This window comes from Sus scrofa, chromosome 1, assembly GCF_054392235.1.
Source record: "Sus scrofa isolate SSC_HxYL_T2T_F1_AM1 chromosome 1, Sscrofa_HxYL_maternal_Yorkshire_Landrace_v2.0, whole genome shotgun sequence".
Classification (NCBI taxonomy): domain Eukaryota; kingdom Metazoa; phylum Chordata; class Mammalia; order Artiodactyla; family Suidae; genus Sus; species Sus scrofa.
Genome location: NC_139383.1, coordinates 289411624 through 289432935, shown reverse-complemented (window position 1 = coordinate 289432935; position 21312 = coordinate 289411624). Strand labels below are relative to the sequence as shown.

General features: G+C 55.0%; 1 protein-coding gene and 1 long non-coding RNA gene across 7 annotated transcripts; one reads left to right on the top strand and one right to left on the bottom strand.

The window, feature by feature from the left end:
* Positions 1-1868: 1868 nt before the first annotated feature.
* Positions 1869-20075, top strand: DPH7 (diphthamide biosynthesis 7). 6 transcript variants are annotated; one of them, XM_085002130.1, is made up of 9 exons: positions 1869-2161; positions 2869-3002; positions 3651-3738; positions 4907-4998; positions 5847-6019; positions 10187-10256; positions 10344-10409; positions 10615-10787; positions 19510-20075. In XM_085002130.1, exons 2-9 carry the CDS (start codon positions 2995-2997, stop codon positions 19962-19964), a joined length of 1125 nt encoding a protein of 374 aa, XP_084858256.1. In that variant the 5' UTR covers positions 1869-2161; positions 2869-2994; the 3' UTR covers positions 19965-20075. The 6 variants fall into 6 exon arrangements, with proteins under 6 accessions (XP_084858256.1, XP_084858286.1, XP_084858262.1 ...); XM_085002160.1 differs by lacking the exon at positions 10187-10256 and adding an exon at positions 5334-5463; XM_085002136.1 differs by having other exon boundaries at positions 1869-2170.
* On the bottom strand, positions 17009-20354 carry LOC146407356 (uncharacterized). Its single transcript, XR_014831223.1, has 2 exons — positions 18750-20354; positions 17009-18484 (listed from the first exon to the last, which is right to left on the bottom strand). It is a non-coding gene; the product is annotated as an uncharacterized LOC146407356 (long non-coding RNA).
* Positions 20355-21312: the final 958 nt, after the last annotated feature.

The following is a 21312-nucleotide window of genomic DNA, read 5'->3' as shown; positions in this document are numbered from 1 at the left end:
TTCCTGAGGCCAGCTCTGGGCAGGGATGTTGGGGTGAGGGGACCTGTGTCCGTTTGGGTGAGCTTCCAGGCATGGGAGCCTGCCTTCATAGGCTCCTGGGATGAGGAGGCCCCAGATCACAGGTTGTATCTTGCCTGTGTCCTTTGGGGAGTAGCCAGGTCGACACTCTGGCCTGTCTGCATTCTCTGGCCAGCGTGAATTGTTTTGTGGCCAGCTGGTCATTGGAAAATTGCATTGAAAGGGAAGTGGGAGGGTTTCAGCTGACCTAGTGGACAACACACTGGGTTCTGACCCCTGGTCGCTTTCTCCCATGGCTTGTGGCACATTTGGAAGAGCCTTCACTTGGGGCCACAGGACTGGTGCTGTAGCTGGTGGCTGTCCCTTGCCTGATGGTATTGCATCCCATGCTGGAGCAGGGATGGTGGCCATGGGGTCCTGGGGTTTCCCTCCATTGCTGTCGCTGCAGCAACTGGAGTGGATGCACTCGGAAGGTGCCCCGAGGTCCACACATTCAATTCCCATTTGTTTTCTTTGTCCTTTATCTGATGTCCAGCCCCTGGTTTCTCTTCTGATGGCCTCCACCTCTTGATCTTTATAGCCACACATCTCAAAATGTTTGGAAGCTCAGCATCCATTCATATGGCTGAAACATGGAGTTTGTTTCCCATCTGTTTGGAATGTGCTGGTTGGGGATGCTTGACTTCACTGGTACCGGACCAAATCCAGGACGGCCTCTTGCTCCCCGATCAACCTTTTCTGCTTCCTTGCTTCAGCTGCATCTGACCTGCTGACTCAAATCTGTATTGCCAGCTGTGGAAACCACTTCAAAACCACAGGCTGATTACCCAAGGATCCATGTGGATTCCAGTCCCATTTCCTGGAGCTGCCATAACAAAGTATCACAAACTACCTTAAAACAGAAGCCACTGTGTGGTCTTGATTCTGAGAGCCAGAAGTCTCTAGGACCGTGCGCCTTCCAAGGGCTCTAGGGGTGTGTTACAGGCTCCTAGTTTCTGGCAGTCACAGGGGGCATTACCTTGTAGATGCCCTGGCATTGTCTTCCATCTGTGGGCGTCTGTCCCTAACAGTCTCCTTCATAAGGACGTCAGTCATATTGGATTAGGGCCACCCTAATGGCCTCATTTGAAATGGGTTACCTACGCAAGGACCCTGTTTCCAAAGGACACTTTCTACGTATTATTGGATAGGACTTTAACAGCTTTTAGGGGGATGCTATTCAGTCCATAGCAATATCCAGCACTTACCTGCTCCAAACTTGTTCTGTGGAGTCACGGAAATTTTTTTTTTTTTTTTTTTTTGATTGGTGTCAGCACATCCTCAGTTTCCAATCAGATTGTGGCTGTGCTGGCTCCCCTGCCTTACATCCTGCCCCTGGGATCCAGACCTTGGCTCTTCCCCATGCCCTCTGCTCATCCTCATACCTGCCACTCCTGCCTGCGGCCCTCTGGGCGGCCCCATCTCCTTTCTCTGCTGTCCTGGCTGGCAGGTCTGCGTCCACCGGTGCAGCACTAGGGGAGCTCCCTGGGGTGACAGGGAGGGCAGCCCTGGCGCAGGCCTTTGGGTCAGACCTTGAACGGCTCCCTGAATGTCAGGGCCTTTGCACACCCTACTTCCATGCTCTGCTTTCCTCCTCTGATCCCCCTTCAGAGCCCAGCTCTCCCGTGCCTCCATGCAGGACACTGGCTGTCCCTTCCAACGCCTGGTGTCTGGCCACCAGGGCAGGCAGCGCGCCGGGGCACGTGGGGCCCTCTAAGGTCCGCCGACAGGGGGCGCGGGAGCCCGGCCTCTTGCGGAGTGGCAACGGGAGACCGGAAGTCCCGCCCCGGAAGGAGTAGTGGGGAGACGGCGGAAGTGGAACGTGCCCCGCAGCCCTGGGCTGTGCTGTCTGCCTTGCCGGGCTTACCACCCCGTTTTCAAGCTGGCTTCTTCACGCCTCCTCCCGGTGTCCGCCACCCCTGTGACTGCGACGTCCTCCTCCTCCGAGTGCTGGGCGGCCAGCAGTCGCGTCCGGCTGTTGCAGGCGGTGGACACAGAGTACACCGCGGACTCGGTGGAGTGGTGCCCGCTGGAAGGCTGCAGGCACTTGCTAGTGTGCGGCACCTACCAGCTGCAGAAGCCGGACGACCAGCCTGCTGACCCGGTGAGCAAGGTGCGCGGTTTGCGCCGGGGGCGTGCAGGCCTGCCACCGCCAGGTGGCATTTCCCGAACAGCTGAGGCCCCAGGATGGAAGTCGTCCCTTAAGAAAGGCAAGAAAAGGTTCCTGAGAGGCAGAACTGACCACAAGCGTTGAGAGACCACCCTGATCCTCAGCAGGGGGAGGCTGAAAAGCGAAGGTCTTCCTGAAAAGGAAAAGCAGATGCGACGTTGGCCTAGTGGCCAAAACGTAGATTAGAAACTGCATCCTGAACGCAGGATGTCATCTCTGCAGGCATGGCTTAAGCTCATGGATAATGGCCAAAGTAAAGAGAAAAATGGGGTTTCGGAGGAGCTATACCTCATCTCTTGAGGGTATCTATGCGGACCCAAACCAGGACACTTTTAAGAGTGAAAGTTGTCACTGGAGCCACAGGCCTAAGGCAGGACTGTCCCAGGCAAACCGGGTCCTGTGGGGACCCTAACCATAGCTCCCCTTTTGCCCTTTAGAGGGGTCCCTCAGGACCCTTACCCACCTATTCATTCATCACATCCAAGAGAAGAGACTTCTCCAGCTCAGAATATCAGGGGTGCTGCTTCCAGGCAGAATTCTGGCGCCTGGGCAAACCTCTCCTTTGTCTCAGTCACTTTTCCCATCCCTTGGGTTCCTCGGTGGCTGTGAAGGGAATCAGTGAACACGTGCATTTTTTGTAGAGTGGACTGGATGTTGACGAGCCTCAGATCCGTTTAGGTCGTCTCTACCTGTATAGCTTCAATGAGGACAGCTCTGCTTGCCCACTGGTTGAGGTCCAGAGAAGAGATACTGATGCCATCCTGGATATGAAATGGTACAGCTTTGATAACCATTCCCCTTCTTTGGAATCGTCGTGGGTACCTGTGTGTTGAGTCGGGAGCCTGATGCCTGGCAGCATCAGACAAGAGGGGGGAAGCCTGAACTTTGGGTTTGTTTCCTTGTTGTCTTGTCCTGCCCACTTGGTGATGCCTGGAGGATGCTCCAGGCTTGGGGGCTTGTTTCCATTTTAAGTTTCTGAGCCCTGAAGTTTCTGTCCTGTGAAGTGATGCTAGTTTTCTGCTTCATAAATTGAGGAATCTTTTTTTTTTTTTTTTTTTTTTTTACCATTTTTTGGGCCGTTCCCGCAGCATATGGAGGTTCCCAGGCTAGGGAACAGCCACAGCAACACAGGATCTGAGCCTTGTCTGCAACCTACACCACAGCTCACGGCAGCGCCGGATCCTTAACCCACTGATCGAGACCGGGGATCGAACCTGCAACCTCATGGTTCCTAGTCGGATTCGTTAACCACTGAGCCACGACGGGAACTCCAATAAATTGGGGAATCTTGTTGCAACAAAATTGTAGGCCCCAACCCGGTTTTGGAGCTGAAACCTAGACAACAAGCTCCTGGGGTGCATCGTGCTCTGCTGTGTTCTGGGCACATCCTCTGCTCTTCCTGGCTCCTATGTTCTCTCCTCAGGTGTCACAGTCAGGTGGCTGGCCACGCCCTCTTGGGCGTGGCAGATGCTGGCGGGTCCATAGAACTGCTCCGCTTGGTGCAATCCGAGGTCAGTGACTAGAGCCAGGCCGTGTGGAGGGTGGTAGGAACCTGGACAGAGGGTTTGGGAGGGAGGGTGTGTTGATAGAAGCATTCTTCCAGGATAGTTCTGCTCGTTGGTGAACTTTATCCTCTAAGGTAGCACACGGTCTATTTTAAGTTGGATGGGTTTTGCATCTAACTCCAAGAGGAAGAGACCTTATGTGTCACCAGCAGAAGGACTGAAGTGACAGGCCGGTCATTTACCTTCAGTGGACCTGAAAGTCCTGTAGGGAAAGCCCAGAGCTGCACTGTTGCGTTGATGCTGCTGGGGCTAGGAAGGGCAGTGGACTTCCTGGCTGACAGTGGTATTTCTTGTCGATAACTAGGACAGCACACAGTTTCTGTGTGTGTCTTCCCAAACACCTGGCAGTGACCCTGTGCCGTGCCTTTGCAAGAGGACCCATCTCAGTGTCGGCTGAGGGAGGGAACAGGAGGCACGGAGCGGGTGCCCTGGCCCTGGTGGGGACACACACTCCTGCATGTGCTGCGAGGGGGTTGGAGCAGCGTTCCTGCTGGCCTTGGGTTCACGGCAGCTGAGAGCTCATGTGGGAAAGGGCCTTGCTTCAGGCCAGCGGAGAGCAGCAGCCGTGTGTTAGGACTGAGGCAAGACATAGCTGAGGCCCATGGGCCCAGAACCAGGGTTCGAGACGGAGCAGGGAAAGCCAAGAGAGGAGCCTGTTGCTAGCGTTCAGCACTGTCTAGGTTGCTGAGATGGTAAAACTGACATGGGTCTCGGAAAGGCGAACAGTGGCTGGCTGTGGTTTTTAAACGGAGTTGTCTCTGTTCCTGGAGAAAGAACATGCCAGCGACTCTGGAGGCCTGGGGCGCTGGGGCGCCTGCACCAGGCCTTCCTCGAGCCTGTGCAGGTGCCGAGATGGGCTCTGGGAGCGCGTGGACAGCCAGGGCTCCAGGAAGCACAGACCTGCTACCCCTGAGGTCACACATGTGGGAAGTCCTTCGGGTGTGGGAGCTCCTGGGGACAGGGCGCAGTGCTGCAGCGTCCTCTGGTCCGGCTGTGAGTGAGCACGCGCTTTGCGGAACAGATGAGAGAACGATGGCAAAGCTGGACCAGAGGAACCATCTCCGCGGCGTCCCGGGGCTGAGTCCCTGGAATTGTGTTCCTTTCTCTCTGGCAGAACACTTTCCTCCTCCAGCTGTTCTCCCGCTTTGCCCTGGAGAAGCAGTGTCTGGCCCTGTCCTTGGACTGGTCCACTGGGAAAGCTGGAAGGTGAGGGCTGGCATTGGTCTTTCCTCTGAGGGTCCCTTCCTGTTTCTCGTTTGTTTGTTTTTTGTTGTCTTTTTGCCTTTTCTAGGGCCACTCCCGCAGCATATAGAGATTCCCAGGCCAGGGGTCCCATCAGAGCTGAAGCCACCGGCCTACGCCAGAGCCACAGCAATGTGGGATCGGAGCCACATCTAAGACCGACACCACAGCTCATGGCAACGCCGGATCCTTAACCCACTGAGCAAGGCCAGGGATCGAACCTGCAACGTCATGGTTCCTAATCGGATTCATTAACCATTGAGCCGCCACAGGAACTCCCCCTTCCTGTTTTCATGCAGGAGAGAATGAAAGCCGCCTTGTGTGGCCTGGGAATATCGCTGCCAGTCCCCTTCTAGAAAGAAAGTGGGGAAGCCCTTGCTGTGGCGCAACAGGATCCCCTGCGTCGTGGGAGCCGCTGGGACGCAGTGGGTGAGGGAACCGGCATTGCCACAGCTGCAGCGAAGGCTGAGACTGTGGTTCCAATCTGATCCCTGGCCTGTGAGCTCCATATGCCATGGGGGTGCCAAACATGACCAAAAGAAAGAAAGAGAGAGAGAGAGAGAGAAAGAAAGAAAATGCAGTAGTGTTTTCGTCGGGAGATGCTAATCCTGGTGCACTATGACAAGCTCATGGTAGCTTAGCTCTCTGCCCAGGCAGGCCTCTTGAGAGGCTTGTGCGCACGTCAGGTCCGTGGAAGCCCCTCTGTGACGTGTCTGGGGGCGTGAAGTGTTACCTGAGAACTGGAGGAGATGGCGAGTCTGCGTCAGTGAATCAATTCCGGCCCGATCTCTCCATTGGTTCCCCGTGTCCAGGGCCAGTGACCAGCCCTTGAAAATCATCAGCAGCGACTCCAGCGGACGGCTGCACCTCTTGCAGGTGAGCGAGGCCGGGCCAGGACTGCAGCATGTGGCCACGTGGCAGGCCCATCACTTTGAGGCCTGGATTGCTGCTTTCAATTACTGGCAGACGGAGACCGTGTATTCAGGTGAGCACTGGCGGGCTGTCCCCTCTCTGATGACTGGCCAGGGGGCGGGCAGGCGAGGTCTGAGTCGGGGGCTGATTCTGGACACATTGGGTCTGGAAGGCCCTGAATGGATGCTGTGTTTTCTGGGGCGAAGGCTGAGGTCAGCATTCATCACTTGGCTGTTTCTCGGACAGCGGAGCACAGGTTTCTGCTGCAGGCCTTGCGAGGTTTCAGGTGACACCACCCCCGGTGCTGGAGCAGCTCCTGTGAGCGCCCCACCTTTGGTGCCCTGGGTGTTGGACCCTGGCACTCAGTGCAGAAATCCAGTCAGATACCCCTGCTCTGCTGGTGCCCTGGGAGTGGGGGGCCGTGGGAGTGAGGGGGGGGCCGTGGGAGTGAGGGGTGTGTAGGTGAGGGGGGCTCTTGGAGTGAGGGGGGCGCGGTCACCCCTTTTCCAGGCAAAGAGAAGTCATGGTGGGAGGGCCCATGGCTTGGGGAGGAGACCAAAGAGGAGCCACTGGGTTTGCGGAGCCAGAGGGGAGAGCCGGGCTCTGGTCTCCTGCATCCAGTTGCTGGCAGCGTGCTGGTGCCACCGCCAGCTCTGGGCAGGGCTGTTCCGCTGGCCTGTCCGGAGGTGCTGTCAGGGCCCCTCCCTCGGAGCCCGGCCCCGCCCTCCCGGCTTGTCCTTGTCCCTGGTTGTCTGGCCCGCGCCTAGACAGACTGCTTCTTCCCGGTAGCTCCCCCTTCTGCTCTGCGGCCCCTTCCCCGGCACCAAAGCCTTCGCTGGCCTCTGGCCTCTGTCTGGATCCGCTTCTCACGCTGTGCTGTCGCTTCCCTGGCCTCAGTGGCTGCCTCGCTTCCAGAAAGGACTGCCTTTGCCCAGAGCTCCTGCCCGGCTGCTCCCAGGCTCACTCTGAGGGTCTCCAGCTGACCCTTAGCCCCCAGCCTTGCACCTCCCTTCGTGTCCTGACCCCAGGACAGGGTTTGGTGGCCCACGTCAGCCCCCTTGCTCGCTCTCCGCTTGTCACGGAGCGACAGCCTGCGTTTGTTTGCAACCCTTTCCAGTCCACGTGCTCTCCAATCTCAGGCTAATTTTTGTTTGTTTGTTTGCTTTTTAGGGCCGCACATGCAGCCTATGGACGTTCCCAGGCCAGAGGTCAAATCAGTGCTGCACCTGCCGGCCTACGCCACAGCCAGAGCAATGCAGGATCTGCGTCGCATCTGCGACCTACACAGTTCGTGGCAACACCGGGTCCTTAACCCACTGAGTGAGGCCAGGGGAGTCCTCAAGGACACTAGTTGGGTTCATTACTCCTGAGCCGTGGTAGGAATGCCTCAGTTTAATTTTTTTTAATTCTGCTTTTCGGGCAGAGCTCAGCTAAACCCTCGTCTTTTGAGATGCTGTGCAGGGAGTTCCACTGTGGCTCAGTGGGTAAAGAACCTGACATAGTATCCATCAGGACGCAGGTTCAATCCCTGGCCCCACTCCGTGGGTTAAGGATCTGGCATTGCCGTGAGCTGTGGTCTCAGATGTGGCCCAGTCTGGTGTGGCTGTGGCTGTGGTGTAGGCCGGCAGCTACAGCTCCAATTCAGCCCCTAGCCTGGGAACCTCCGTGGGTCACATGTGTGGCTGTAAGAAAAAGGAAGAAAGAAGGAAAGACACAAACAAACTGGCAGCTTCCGTCCTCCACGCTCATTCTCACGGCACCCTGTGCTCATCCTCGTGACGATCGCAGGTGCTTCTTGTCTTTTTAGGGCTGCACTCCTAGCCTGGGAGTTTCCATATGCCTCAAGTGCAGCCCTAAAAACAAAGAAAATGAAAGCAACCCCAAGACGTGGTCATGGTGCTTGAAGGAAGGCAGGAAAGGCTGCAGAGCGAGGCCTACAGAGGAGCCGAAAGGAGCAAAAGCCAAAACAAAATGCACAGGCCTGAGCACACCACCGTCCCCCACCCACCCACCCACCCATAACCCTTCCATCCGTCCATCCACCCGCACAGCCATCCACAGGTGCTCAGCGGCGCGCCGCAGATGCCTGTGACAGCAACAGCTGCGACCTGCGACCACGGGGGCCGCAGAATCGGTCCATCCCGGCCCTGAGCCTGTGGCTGAGCCTCAAATGTGAGCTGCCATTCTTTGTAAAGAAAACCGGGTTATAGGTTTTTTGACACATGGGTTTCTCCTCTTTCTTTTCCACCCCACGTGTGCTCCGCCAGGAGAGCCTCCGCTCACCCTTCGCACAAGACAGCCTTCCCGCCTGCCCAAGCCCTTCTCCTCACTCAGCTGCGTGACACACCAGCCCTTGCCCTCGCCCCGCAGTCTGTACCCACACCTTCGCAACAGGGCTCCTCTTACCCTTGGTCGTCGTTGTCTTTTTTTTTTTGTCTTTTTAGGGCCGCACCTGTGGCATATGGAGGTTCCCAGACTGAGGGTTGAATCCGAGCTCTAGCTGCCAGCCTACACCACAGCCACAGCAATGCCGGATCCTTAACCCACTGAGCGAGGCCAGGGATCGAACCTGCGTCCTCATGGATACTAGTCAGATTCGTTTCCGCTGGGCCACGACGGGAACTCCCTCTTATATTTTAAAACACGTCAGAAAGCATCATTCTTCTGTTCAGTGCTCTACAACAGCTCCACTCCACTCTGAGCCAAAGCCAGAGCCCTCCCTGTGGCCTGCAAGGCCCCGCACCCTGGCTGTTCCTCCTGCTCTCACAACCTTCTCTTCTGCTGTGCGCGCCTGTCATTCTGGCCATGCTGGCTACTCACAGCTCTTCAGACTCACCGGGCTCTGAAACAGGACAGCCTGCACCTGCCCGCGTCACCCCGGACCCCCTCAGCTTGCTCTACCCTTTTTCTTTCCCGAGCACTTGTCGCCTGCTGTGGGTGTCACGCTTATCAGTACACATTACACTCCGTGGTCGCTGTTCCCCTCCCTCGTGATGGAAGCTCAGTGGAAGCAGGGGCTTCCGTCTGTCTTATTCTCCCAGGCTCCCAACCCTCTGGAACAGTGCTTGGCACATAGTAGGTGCTCAGTAGACATGCGTTGAGTGCATTAGTCTCCAACTGTTAAATTACTGCCCTACTATGCCCTTGGTATGAATTTGCTAAGCCTCAAGGTGGAACTAACCCACAAGTGAAAGCTCAGATTACATATCTGTCCTTCCCCGAGACTGTTGAAGGGTGTGACAGCAAGTAATCCAGAAAGGAGCCTCTCTCAGGGGGCGATAAGCATTAACTATGTGATCCTAGGAGTTCCCATTGTGACTCAGCAGTAATGAACCTGACTAGTACCCGTGAGGATGCAGATTCAATCCCTGGCCTTGCTCCGTAGATGAAGGATCCGGCATTGTTGTGAGCTGTGGTGTAGGTTGCCAACGAGGCTCAGATCCCGCGTTGCTGTGGCTGTGCTGTCAGCCGGCAGCTGCAGCTCATAACGGCCCTGGCCCGGGACCTGCCGTGTGCTGCAGGTGCAGCCCTGGAGAGAAAACAGACGGTGTTTCCCTTTAAGACACTTGGAAGTGTTCCGTAGCTTCCCAGAACTTTAAAAAACCCTCCCTGTCCGATGCCTCCTGCATGCAGGTCTTGTTCAGAACTCTTTTTTTCTTTTTAATTTAAAATGTTTCTCTTTAAGGCCGCACCTGCAGCATATGGAAGTTTCCAGGCTAGGGGTCGAATCAGAGTTGCAGCTCTTGGCCTGTACCACAGCCACAGCAACATGGGATCCAAGCTGCACCTTCAGATTCACCACAGCTCATGACAACACTGGATCCTTAACCCACAGAGGGAGGCCAGGGATCGAGCCTGTGTCCTCGTGGATCCTAGTTGGTTCTTAAGCTGCTGAGCCACATGGGAGCTCCTTGTTCAGAGCTCTTTGACGCATCAGTTCTTATTCCTGGCAGTCAGGAGCCTGAAGGGTGAGTCACCTGTGACCTGATCATTCTGCCTGTAGCTTCCGCGTCCGCCTTTTTCCTGCGGGCGTAGCCTCAGTCTTTCCCTTCCTCTCTGCCGGTGTCTGAGGGGCGACTCTTTCTGGGGGGTTGTCTTTGGGGTTCTGCGTGGCGGCAGCTCGCGGCAAGGAAGAGGCACGCGGGAGCATCTCCTCCCAGACACGAATCCCGTCCCTGAGGGACGGCCCCTTCCTCGTCGGTGCCTTCGGTTGGCAGTGAGCCTCGCTGTCTGCACGCAGGTGGGGACGATGGCCTTCTGAGAGGCTGGGACACCAGGCTGCCCAGCACCCCCGTGTTCACGAGCAGGAGGTAAATCCTCAAGGGGCCGGCGCTCGCCCCCTCCGCGGGCTTCCACTGGCAGAGGGGCCCTGCTCAGGCCTTGCCCTCTGCCTGCAGACACTCCATGGGCGTGTGCAGCATCCAGAGTAGCCCCCATCGGGAGAACATCCTGGCCACGGGGAGGTGAGTCCCCTGGGGTCTGCACCTGTCCCTTCCTGTCCTTGCGCCGGCTGACCTGTGTGCTCTTCGGCTGGGCCAAGCCTCAAGCCAGAACGCAGGGGCTGGGGTTCGGGAAGGGGCCCCGTCCTGGTGGGCGGTGCTCCGGGCTCCGGGCCTTGCGGAGCGGGCGTTACTGTGGTGCGCGCCCCCTGTGACCGATGCCTTTCAGCTATGACGAGCACGTTCTACTTTGGGACACTCGGAGCATGAAGGAGCCGTTCACAGACGTGCCTGTGCAGGGCGGGGTGTGGAGGCTCAAGTGGCACCCTTTCCACCACCACCTGCTCCTGGCTGCGTGTATGCACAGTGGCTTTAAGATCCTCAACTGCCAAAAGGCAATAGGTGAGTGGGGACCCGCGGCGGCCGGGCCTGGGGTGGGGGCCCCCAGCTTCCTGCCCCTTGCTCCGCTGAGCTCTTCTTCCCAGGCTCACCCCCAGGCCTCGCCGTGACTCCTAACGCTGCCAATTGCAGAATCTCAGTGTCAAGCATGCCCTCTCGACCCGTGGCGCCACCCTGGCGCCTCAGCTGTGTGGCTTCCTGCTGCACGCCGCGGTTTTCTGGCCCTGTTGGCCCCTCTCCTCGGGAGCGTCGGTGCTGGGCGCTTGCACAGCCGTCCCTGCCCCACCTTCGGCCAAGGCTGCCTCCTCTGTGGTCTCACGTCCCAGACGCGGTGCCCTCCTCCTTCGGCCCGCCATCTGGGCAGAGGCCAGCCCTGCCTGACCAGGGGCAGCCCCCTGCACAGGCTGGCACTGCGGGAGCCCTCGGGATCGCAAGCGAACCTGCACCTTTCTCTAGCCGGTAACGCTCACTGTCAGGACCGGGGCATGTTTTCTTTTCTTAAACCCCTGGTGCCTGCTCTTCCCCCGCGTCCCCCCAGATCTCCCGGCCTCTCCTTGGTTCATGGAGAGGGCTGTAGGCCGCACGGCCTTCCCGTCGTGGCTGCAAGGCCAGTCTCCTCCCGCAGCGGCTCTCAGGGGCTTCCTCCCGGGCCCTTGGGCCTCCGTCTCGGCGCCGACTCTCGCCCCTGGGTCAGCGCCGTCCCGGTTCCCGGGGAAGGGTCTGCAGCCTTCTCTGTCCCGTGGGCATCGAGGGTGGGGCGTTCTCCTCTGAGCGTCCCCTGAGCCTGCGTGAGGCGCTTTCGTCCAGCCGCCCTGGTGATTTCTTCCTGACGCAGGCGTTGTCTAGAGCGTGGGTTTGATTTCCACATCTGTGCAAGCATCCTAAATTTCTCTCTGTGGCTGACTTCTAATTTTCTTCCACCGTGGGTTCCTTTTAGGTTTATCGGAACGCGTTTGTGGCCTGGCCTATGGTCTGTCCGGGAGGCCCCCGCTGCCTCTGAGCGGAGTGTGTGTTCCGGCACCCTGGGCAGAGGGCCCTGCAGTGTCCGTTCGAAGCCTTGCTTAGCCGTCTCTGTCTGGCTGTTCCTCCCTGAAAGTCGCTTCTGCTCTTGTTGAATGGTGTCTGTCTGCTCCCTGATTTCTGTCTGTTTTTGTGGCAGAGGTCTCACGGCTGCGGCCGGAGATGTGGGAGGCTCACACGGGCGCTCTCCTGGCGCGCTGACCCGTGACCGGCACAGGGGTCCCTCTGCTACCTTCCTTCGGCGCCTCTCTGCAGCCCGTCTCATCTGGCACCAGGAGGGCCCCTCGCAGGTGCTCATTGCTTTCTGTTCACAGCTTTGCATCCGGAGTGTGTTCGCCTGTGCTGTGTGCTGTGGCCAGGACCACAGCAGTGACATTCCGCCCTCCTCTGTGGGCTCAGGAGTCACATGTGCTGCTTTGTCCGTTTACTGCTAATGGCGATGTGACCTAATGGTGGAGCTTGTCTCCCGTGGGTTTCTTCCCTGGGAAGGCCCTGTTTCCCCTTTGTCGTCACTCAGGGTCTGTGGTCGGAGTCTTTGAACCTATGTTTCTCACCAGCGTTTCGCTGAATCCATTGATGATTCTTGCCTGAGTAAATTATTACTGTAATTGCAAAATTGTGATTTTCTAACTATTAGATTCTTCATTTTTTATTAGCATTCTTTTATAAGGAAGAGCTTTCTTTTTCCTCGTGTCTGTCAGTTTCTTTTTTCCTTTTTTTTTTTTTTTTTTTTGTCCTTTTAGAGCCACACCTGTGGCATATGGAGGATCCCAGGCTAGGGGTCTAATTGGGGCTGTGGCTGCCGGCCTACACCACAGCCACAGTAACTCAGGATCTGAGCCATGTCTGCGCCCTACGCCACAGCTCATGGCAATGCCAGATCCTTAACCCACTGAGCAAGGGCAGGGATCGAACCTGCAACCTCATGGTTCCTAGTCGGGTTTGTTTCCGCTGTGCCAGGACAGGAACGCCCATGTCTGTCTGTTTTTATGTATTTACTCTCCACATACCTGGGTACCTGCAGGGGTGGGTGCCAGGACTCCCTGCAGGTACCAGGTCCCTGGCGTGAAACGATGTGGTCTTTGCATGTAAACTAAGCTCACCCTCGACGCTTTAGTCGTCTTTCGAGTGTTGATGACCGTGCTGCGAAGCCCACGCTCTGCTGTCAGTGGTAGACACCCAGTCCGCACTCTGGAAGTAGTTGTGGAGGCGGCATACTCACAGCTTGCTTTCTGGAATTTGCCTCTGGCTGTTTTCAGTCTGCAGCTGCTGTGGAGCCATGGGTGCAGAACCACAGCTCGCTGTAGGGGCTCACTGTCCCAGTTTCCATGGGCGCCCTTGACGCTGTCTGTGGTGGCGTGGTGTCCCCCCGTGTGTCCTCCTGGGTTCTGGGTGCAGTTAGCCCTCTGTATCCCAGGGTTCTGAACCTGCAGGTCCAACCCACTGAGAATCGCAGGGTTTTTGTTCTGTTTTGGTTTGGTTCTGGGCTTTGGATTTTCTGTTTTGTCATCCCCGGTACAATTGAGAGTCGCGGTTTTCCGTCCTCAGTGTCCGTGGACGGGGCGGGCCCGCTGCATTGCCTTGCTCTCTGCCCGGCGTGCTGCAGGTTCACTTCGTGTCTCGCCCTCCATGCCTGGGACCAGCTGCATCTCCAGGAAGGCCTGGATCCCCGTAGTGCTGAGTGTTGTTCAGAGTCCAAGACCTGGTTACCAGGTGTGCCTGTAGCGGCGGGTGCCGTGTGAGCAGCTCACCTCGCCCTGTGGTGTGTTACAGACACAGCATTTCTGCAGATTGGAGATTCGTGGTGAGCCCGTGTCGAGCACATCTGTTGGCTCCATTTTTCCGACAGCGTTTGCTCACATATCTCTTGTCCCATTTTAGTAATTCTCAAAATACTTCAAAACCCTCCACCTCCTTGCTGAAGGCTGATGATGCTTATCATGCTTTAGCAATAAAGTCTTTTTTAAATACACTTCTTAAAAACACGATGCTGTAGCACACTTACTGTATGCTACCGTTTGGTGTGAGTATAACTTTTCAGTCCGTTGGGAAACCAGACAATTGGTGTGATTTGTCGTACTGCAGTATTCCACTGTCGTTGTGCCCAGAAGCGAACCTGTGGGATCTGCAGGGTGTGGCTGTGTTCACACGTGTCTCTGTGTGCGTGGAGTCTGTGTGTGCATGCAGGCTAACGCATGTGTGTATGCACGTCTCTGTGAACGTGCACGTTTGTGTGCGTTATGTTTGTATACGTGTGTGCCCCGTGCTGTGTGTGTGTGTGCATTTAGAACCCGAGGCCAGAGTGACCCCCCTGAGTCATTCCAGCCCCAGGGTTCTCTTGCCGCCCGCGTTCTGGGCGTCTTCCCGGCTCCCAGGACACGTTCACCCTCACTGATCACCGCTGGTTCAAACCAGCAGCAGCCCTGCAGGTTTCAGTGATGCGGAATTGCTCCCGCAGTTCCCTTGGCTACATCGGTTTGATTTAGTCAAAGTCCTGTGTTCAGAAGTTACTTGGCAGGGGCTTTTTTTCTGCGTGGTAATTGTATTTGAAGTACAATTAGGATCATTTTTCTCTCTTTCTCTCTTTTCTTTTTTGGCTGCCCTGGGGATTTCTTTTTTGGAAATCCGGGGCCAGGGATCTGATCCGAGCCATAGTTGCGACCTTTCGCAGCTGCGGCAACACTGGATCCTTAACTCACTGTGCTGGGCCTCGGGCCGTGTCCCAGGGCTCCTAAGACGCCGCCTATCCCGTGGTGCCACAGCAGCAACTCCTGTCTCTCTTTCTTAAAAGGATGTTTTTCTTCATCCTCATTGATTAAGTTTTTCTTTTTTCTTCTCTCTTTTTTTTTTTTAGGGCCACACCCACAGCATATGGACGTTCCCAGGCTAGGGGTCGAATCAGAGCTGCAGCTGCTGGTCTACACCACAGCTACGGCAACGCCAGATCCTTAACCCACTGTGCGAAGCCAGGGATCAAACCCACATCCTCATAGATCTTAGGTTCGTTAACTGCTGAGCCATGATGGGAACTCCTCATTTTTCTTTCTTAATGTGTAAAAACATGAACGATGTTCTAGAAATTAAAATTATGTTAAAAAGTGCTCAGAAGAATATCGGCCCTTTCTTCCCTCTTTCCCACTCACCTCCTGCAGAAAACCCATTTCTTTAGGGTTTTGTTACAGTCGTGTATCTTTTTACAAATATAGGCATGTGTGTTTCTCTGTATATCCATACTTCTTTCTATATTTACTCTTTCATATTGTGTTTATTTCACTTTTAAAATACATCCTGGAAATCGTTCCATACTGGTTTTTAGAGAGCTTCCTTGTTTGTTTGTTTTTAAGTTATACATCACTCCATTTTGTGGGTATACTATAGTTTCTCTCTTCCAATTTTCTGTGTGTGTATAGATTATTTTCAGTATTTTTTAAATGTTTATTTGACCACGCCCACAGCATGTGGAGGTTCCTGGGCCAGGGACTGAACCCATGCCACGGCTGTAACTGGAGTCACAGCAGTGACAATGCCAGATCCTTAACCCACTGCACCACAAGGGGACTCCCTCCTCCAGTATTTTATCGTTACAAACAATGCTTCATGTATATTTTGTTTCGTTGGCGGTGTATCTTCAGGGTCACTGCCTAGAGGCGGGATTGCAGGGTCGAAGGACCAGTATGTGTCTAATATTGTTATCTCGCAGACACCTGTGAGAATGCCTGCTTCCTGCAGCCTGGCTAAGTTTGTCTCCCAGCTTTGGGAGTTTTGCATCTGATAAGTGTGAAGTGACCTCTCAAAGCAGTTTGAATTTGCATGTCTCTAATTGTTGAAGGGCTGGTTTTATATTTTATTTTTTGTGAATTACCTTTGTCTATCTTTTGCCTGTTTTTCTCTCTGGCTTCTGCTCAGTCTTTGTCTCCCTTGGTTTAAAGAATTCTTTTGTATTAGTGACATTAGCCCTTTATCTCAGGTTTACGTTGGAAATATTTTTTTTTCTGTTTGTTGTCTTGATTTTTTTTTTTTTTTGCCTGTAGTGTTTTTTTACCCCATGCAAAAGTTTTTTAAAAATGTAATCAAAGTTAAAGATTTTTTTTTCATGAAGTTGAGTTTTTTTTTTTTTTTTTTTTTTTTTTTTTTTGGCTGCTCCTGTGGCATATGGAAGTTCCCCAGTCAGGGATCACATCTGAGCTTCAGCTGTGACCTGTGCTGGATCCTTAACCCACTCTGCCACAGTGAAATTCCAAGTCTAGATTTTAGATTTAAAAAGCCTTTCCCAGAGTTCCCGTTATGGCGCAGCGGAAACAAATCTGACTAGGAACCATGAAGTTGCAGGTTCAATCCCTGGCCTCATTCAGTGGGTTAAGGATCCAGTGCTGCCGTGAGCTATGGTGTAGGTCGCAGACACGGCTCGGATCCCGAGTTGCTGTGTCGGTGGTGTAGGCAGGCGGCTGTAGTTCTGATTGGACCCCTAGCCTGGGAATCTTCATATGCCGTGGGTGCAGCCCTAAAAAGACAAAAGGCAAAAAAAAAATAAAATAAAAAGCTTTTCCCTGGACCTCCCATTGTGGCTCAGCGAGTTAAGGATCTGGCATTGCTGCGGCCTGCAGCATAGCTTGCAGATGCGGCTTGGATCTGGTGTTGCTGTGGCTGTGGTGCAGGCCATCAGCTGCAGCCTCCGTTGAAGCCCTAACCTGGAAACTTCCGTGTGCTGCCGGTGTGGCACTAAAAAGAAATGCAAAAGTTAAAAAAAAAAAAATGCAGCCTTCTCCCTCCCACATCCAGGGCATAGAGTTCACCAGCGTTTTCTCCTAGGACCTGTACGGTTTCACCTTTTAGTTGGACCCGTGTTCCTCCGTGTGGCGTGTGCCACGACCTCAACACCAGCTTATGGAAAGTCCCTCCACATCCGCCCTAGTGAACCGAGATGCCGCGTCTCGGGCATATGCACTTTTCAGGTGGACTTGGGCTGTCCTCCCAGGGGCTCTGTCTTCATGTGTTGGCAGCAGCTTCTTTGATGGTGGAAACTCTGTGGTGCATGTGTAACGGCCGCCTCTGGCTCTTCTTTTTCAAAGACTTGCTGACTATTCCAGTATTTGAACTTGGGTGTCCGCTTTGCTTGTCCCAGGAAAACAGCTTTTTTTTTTTTTTTTTTTTTTTTTTTTTTGTCTTTTTGCCACTTCTTGGGCCACTTCCGAGGCACATGGAGGTTCCCAGGCTAGGGGTCCAATCGGAACTGTAGCTGCCAGCCTACACCAGAGCCACAGTAACGCTGGATCCGAGCCGCGTCTGCAACCTACACCACAGCCCACGGCAACACCGGATCGTTAACCCACTGAGCAAGGGCAGGGACCGAACCCGCCACCTCATGGTTCCTAGTCGGATTCGTTAACCACTGTGCCACGCCGGGAACTCCTTTTTTTTTTTTAACTAGGGATTGCATTAGATACCAATTAACAGCTGGCTTATTTACCATCTGGGGTCATTTTATTCAAGAAAGGGGATGGCTTTCCATTTGCCCCCATCTGCTTTGTATCTTTGAGAGGCTTCCGGCTCTCACTCCTCTGTGTCTAGGTACATTGCTTGTTAGCTTTATTCCTAAGTAATTTAGCTTTTGTGTTGCTATTGTAAGTGGAGTTTTCTCTTTCATTGTATCTTCTAACTGGATATTGTCAGAGTATTTGAAAGCTTCTGTTTTGGGGGGATGGTCATTTCATATTGTGCTATCTCACAAATTTTAAAAAATTGTTTCTGTCAGTTTCATCATTGATCAGACTACTCGTGACCTACAGTTGCTGCAGCAGCGATGTGGGATCCTTTCACCCGCTGTCCGCGTCCCGGCCGGGGATGGAAGCTTCATGCTGGCCCAGCCAATCCTGCTGCACCACAGGGGCACTCAGGCCTGATGGATTTTTGAGTGATAGTTTCTTGTTAACTTTCTCTACATTTTCCCTTGGAAATTGGTTTGGTTAGGCATTATGTCTCTGCTGGGGTCAGTTTTGGTGAACCCTATTTTCCTAGGCGGTCGTTCATTTCATAACATTTTGAAATTGATTTGCCTAAAGATGTGTAAAGAAGTCATCTTTTTTTTTTTTTTTTTTTTTGGTCTTTTTGCCATTTCTTGGGCCGCTCCCGTGGCATAGGGAGGTTCCCAGGCTAGGGGTCGAATTGGAGCTGTAGCCACCGGCCTACACCAGAGCCACAGCAACAAAGTTCCGAGCCGCGTCTGCAGCCTACACCACAGCTCACGGCAACGCCGGATCGTTAACCCACTGAGCAAGGGCAGGGACCGAACCCGCAACCTCATGGTTCCTAGTCGGATTTGTTAACCGCTGTGCTATGATGGGAACCCCTAGGCGAAGCACTTACGTTTGGAGGGTGTTAGTACCTGTTATTGCTGTGGTCACAGTGCTGCTTGTACTGTTTCTACCTGTCTCCACTGCGTGGAGCTTCCTGTCACTTGCTGCCTGCAGGTTCGGTTCATGCTCCACGTGCGCCTGAGCAGCAGCCCTGCTGCGCCAGCCATGTCAGGTGCTGGGCAGCATTGAGACTGCTGTGTCCACGCGGGGCCTGGGCCTGAGCCGGTGCTGCCGGTGGTTGTTGGGCACAAGCCTGTCATGGACCCTCACAGTCCCAGCGGTCGCACTGAGGGCACGGGCGGTCACATTGGGGGCATGGCGGTCACACTGAGGGCATGGGCGGTCACATTGGGGGCATGGCGGTCACACTGAGGGCATGGGCGGTCACATTGGGGGCATGGCGGTCACACTGAGGGCATGGCGGTCACATTGGGGGCATGGCGGTCACACTGAGGGCATGGGCGGTCACATTGGGGGCACGGGCGGTCACATTGGGGGCATGGCGGTCACACTGAGGGCATGGGCGGTCACATTGGGGGCATGGCGGTCACACTGAGGGCATGGCGGTCGCACTGAGGGCATGGGCGGTCACACTGAGGGCATGGCGGTCACACTGAGGGCACGGGCGGTCACATTGGGGGCATGGGCAGTCTTCTGGGAGCTTCCTTCCTCGGTGTGGCCGGTGTGTGTGTCTGCGTCCAGCTCCTCCCTGGAGCCGCCTCTGCTCAGGCCACGCCTGCGTTGGGAGTAGCGGCTAGTAGGTCTCCAGCACCGTGGTCGTCGTCTTGGCTGGTTTCTTGATCCCACCTGCCGTCAGCCTTTCCTCGTCGCCATTCCTGTCAGGATTCAGAGTGACTCGCGATCCCCGCACTTGGGAGGCCGCGTGGCCCCATCCGGGTGTCGCAGCCTCCAGGCTGGCTGCAGACCGAGTGCCGGCCCTTGGGCCTTCCAGCTGGCGACTCCTCAGCCACGTCCACCCGTCTGCAGGTCCTCGCACGCGGCAGGCTCTCCACCGCCGTGCTTCGCACGAGCGTGTTTCGCACGTCCCCCTTCCATCCAGCCTCCCTGCTGACTCCTTTGTTCTTGGCTTTGCGAGTCCTTGGCGAGGAGCTCTGCGGGGCGGGCTGCCTCCTCTCGGGTACACTGCGTGCTCACTGCAGGATGAAGGCCTGTGCTTTCCTGTCCTGTCCCCGTCTCAACAGCCCTGTGTGTGACAAGTATTTGCTCTTGGCCGATTCCCGTTCTGCGGGTGGGCCGGTGGGCTGGGCCCACTGGCTGAGGGTGATGGGATGAACCCTGGGATAACGTTCTGTTTCTCGTTCTGTTTCTCCTGTCCTCCTGTCTTGCTCCAGAGGAGAAGCGGGAGGCCTGTACAGTCTCTCTGTCCCACACCCTGCCCAACTCGCTGCTGTATGGGGTCGACTGGGCCTGGCTCCACTTCCACCGTCTCCCACAGACCCCGCCGTCATTCAGCAAAGGGTCCCTTCCCTGCAGGGACCCAGGAGCCAAAACAGCAGATCCGGTCTGTACCCTGAAGGCTGAGGGCCAGCCGCCAGCACCCTCTTTGGATCATTTAGTGGCCAGTGACGGAGAGGGTGGCACCAAGCTCCAGAGTGGAGACGAGCTGAAGGCTCCTCTCCAGCTGCTCACAGCTGTGGCGAAGAACGGCGGCCGGCCGCTCCCCTCGCGGATCGAGGCCTGTGGCTGTGACCACCCCCCGGAGGCAGCCGGCTCTGACATCAGCCTGCTAGCCACTTGCTCCTTCTATGATCACTGTCTCCGCTTCTGGCAGTGGGAGAACAGTTGAGCTTGGGAGGAAGTTGCTTGGTTTGAGATCAAAAGATCATTTCCACAAACAAAGCCAAGAGCACAGCCTCACCTCTCCTGAGAATAAAGTGTCCCCAGACCGTCTCACTGAGATGCTTGCTGCGTGCACGTTTCTCATGGCGTCTACCGTGTGGCCAGTCAGAAAAGCTGTTGGCCTCTCTTAAATACATCGTACCTGCTAGGGCCCTTCAAAACGGTTCTTCTGTGGCTGCAGAGGGTCTTTGCTCTGGGCTTCGGTGCTGCTGGGGGGGCGGGCATGGTTCCCTGCTCTAACCTAATGGTTTCTTATGTTTTTGACGTTCATTTCATCACACTTATTTAAATGCTTGTATAGCCTCCTGTGCAGACAAGCGAATGAAGTGTGTACTTGTTCTTTTGTTTTTGTTTTTTTGTCATTTGTCCTTTTTAGGGCCACACCATGGCATATGGAGGATCCCAGGCTAGGGGTCTAATTGGAGCCGTAGAGCCACAGCAAGGCCAGATCCGAGCCACGTCTGTGACCTACACCACAGCTCATGGCAACGCCGGATCCTTCACCCACTGAGGGAGGCTAGGGATTGAACCCGAAACCTCAGAGAAACCACAGCGGGAACTCAGGTGTGTATATGCCGAGTCGCTTTAGTGCACCCTCAGCTGGGAATGTTCTGAGTCACGCGGTGTGTTAGTCACATTTCCTCACTGAGGCTCCAGTAAACCAAGCAGCTTTCGAACCCGGACGCAGTCTAACTCCAGGAACTTAACTGTTTGTGACGGACCTGACGCCCGCGGATGAGTTTCTTCCCATCTCTGGAGGAGTGGAGGGTGAAGTACAGGCCACTTCGGCCTTTGTCAGCGCCGCAGTGCCCACGGACAGGGCACACGGGTGTCCCGAGTCAGAAACCACCAACCCCTTCCCTTGACTTTATTACGTTTTTATTTTTGACTGTCCTGAGGCCAGGGGTCAAACCCCAGCCATAGCAGTGTCAACACCAGATCCTTAACCCACCAAGCCACAAGGGAGGTCCTCCATGGCTCAGCTGTACTTTCTTTTGATATAACGCTACGTGCCAGTACAGGTCCAAATGTGTCAATGAACTTTCTTCTGGAGTTTATTTTAGGATATTTGTTTATTTTTTTGTCTTTTGTCTTTATAGGGCCGCACCCATGGTATATGGAGGTTCCCAGGCTAGGGGTCTAATTGGAGCTGCAGCTGCTAGCCTACACCACAGCCACAGCAATGCAGGGATCTGAGCCAGATCTTCAACCTACACAACTCACTGAGCGAGGTCAGGGATTGAACCTGCAACCTCATGGTTCCTAGTCGGATTTGTATCCACAGCACCATGACA

Coding starts and splice junctions, on each gene's coding strand:
- DPH7 (XM_085002130.1), top strand. Junction 3,739..4,906: donor TCCGCTTGGTGCAATCCGAG/GTCAGTGACTAG, acceptor TCTCTCTGGCAG/AACACTTTCCTCCTCCAGCT. Junction 10,257..10,343: donor CCCGTGTTCACGAGCAGGAG/GTAAATCCTCAA, acceptor CTCTGCCTGCAG/ACACTCCATGGGCGTGTGCA.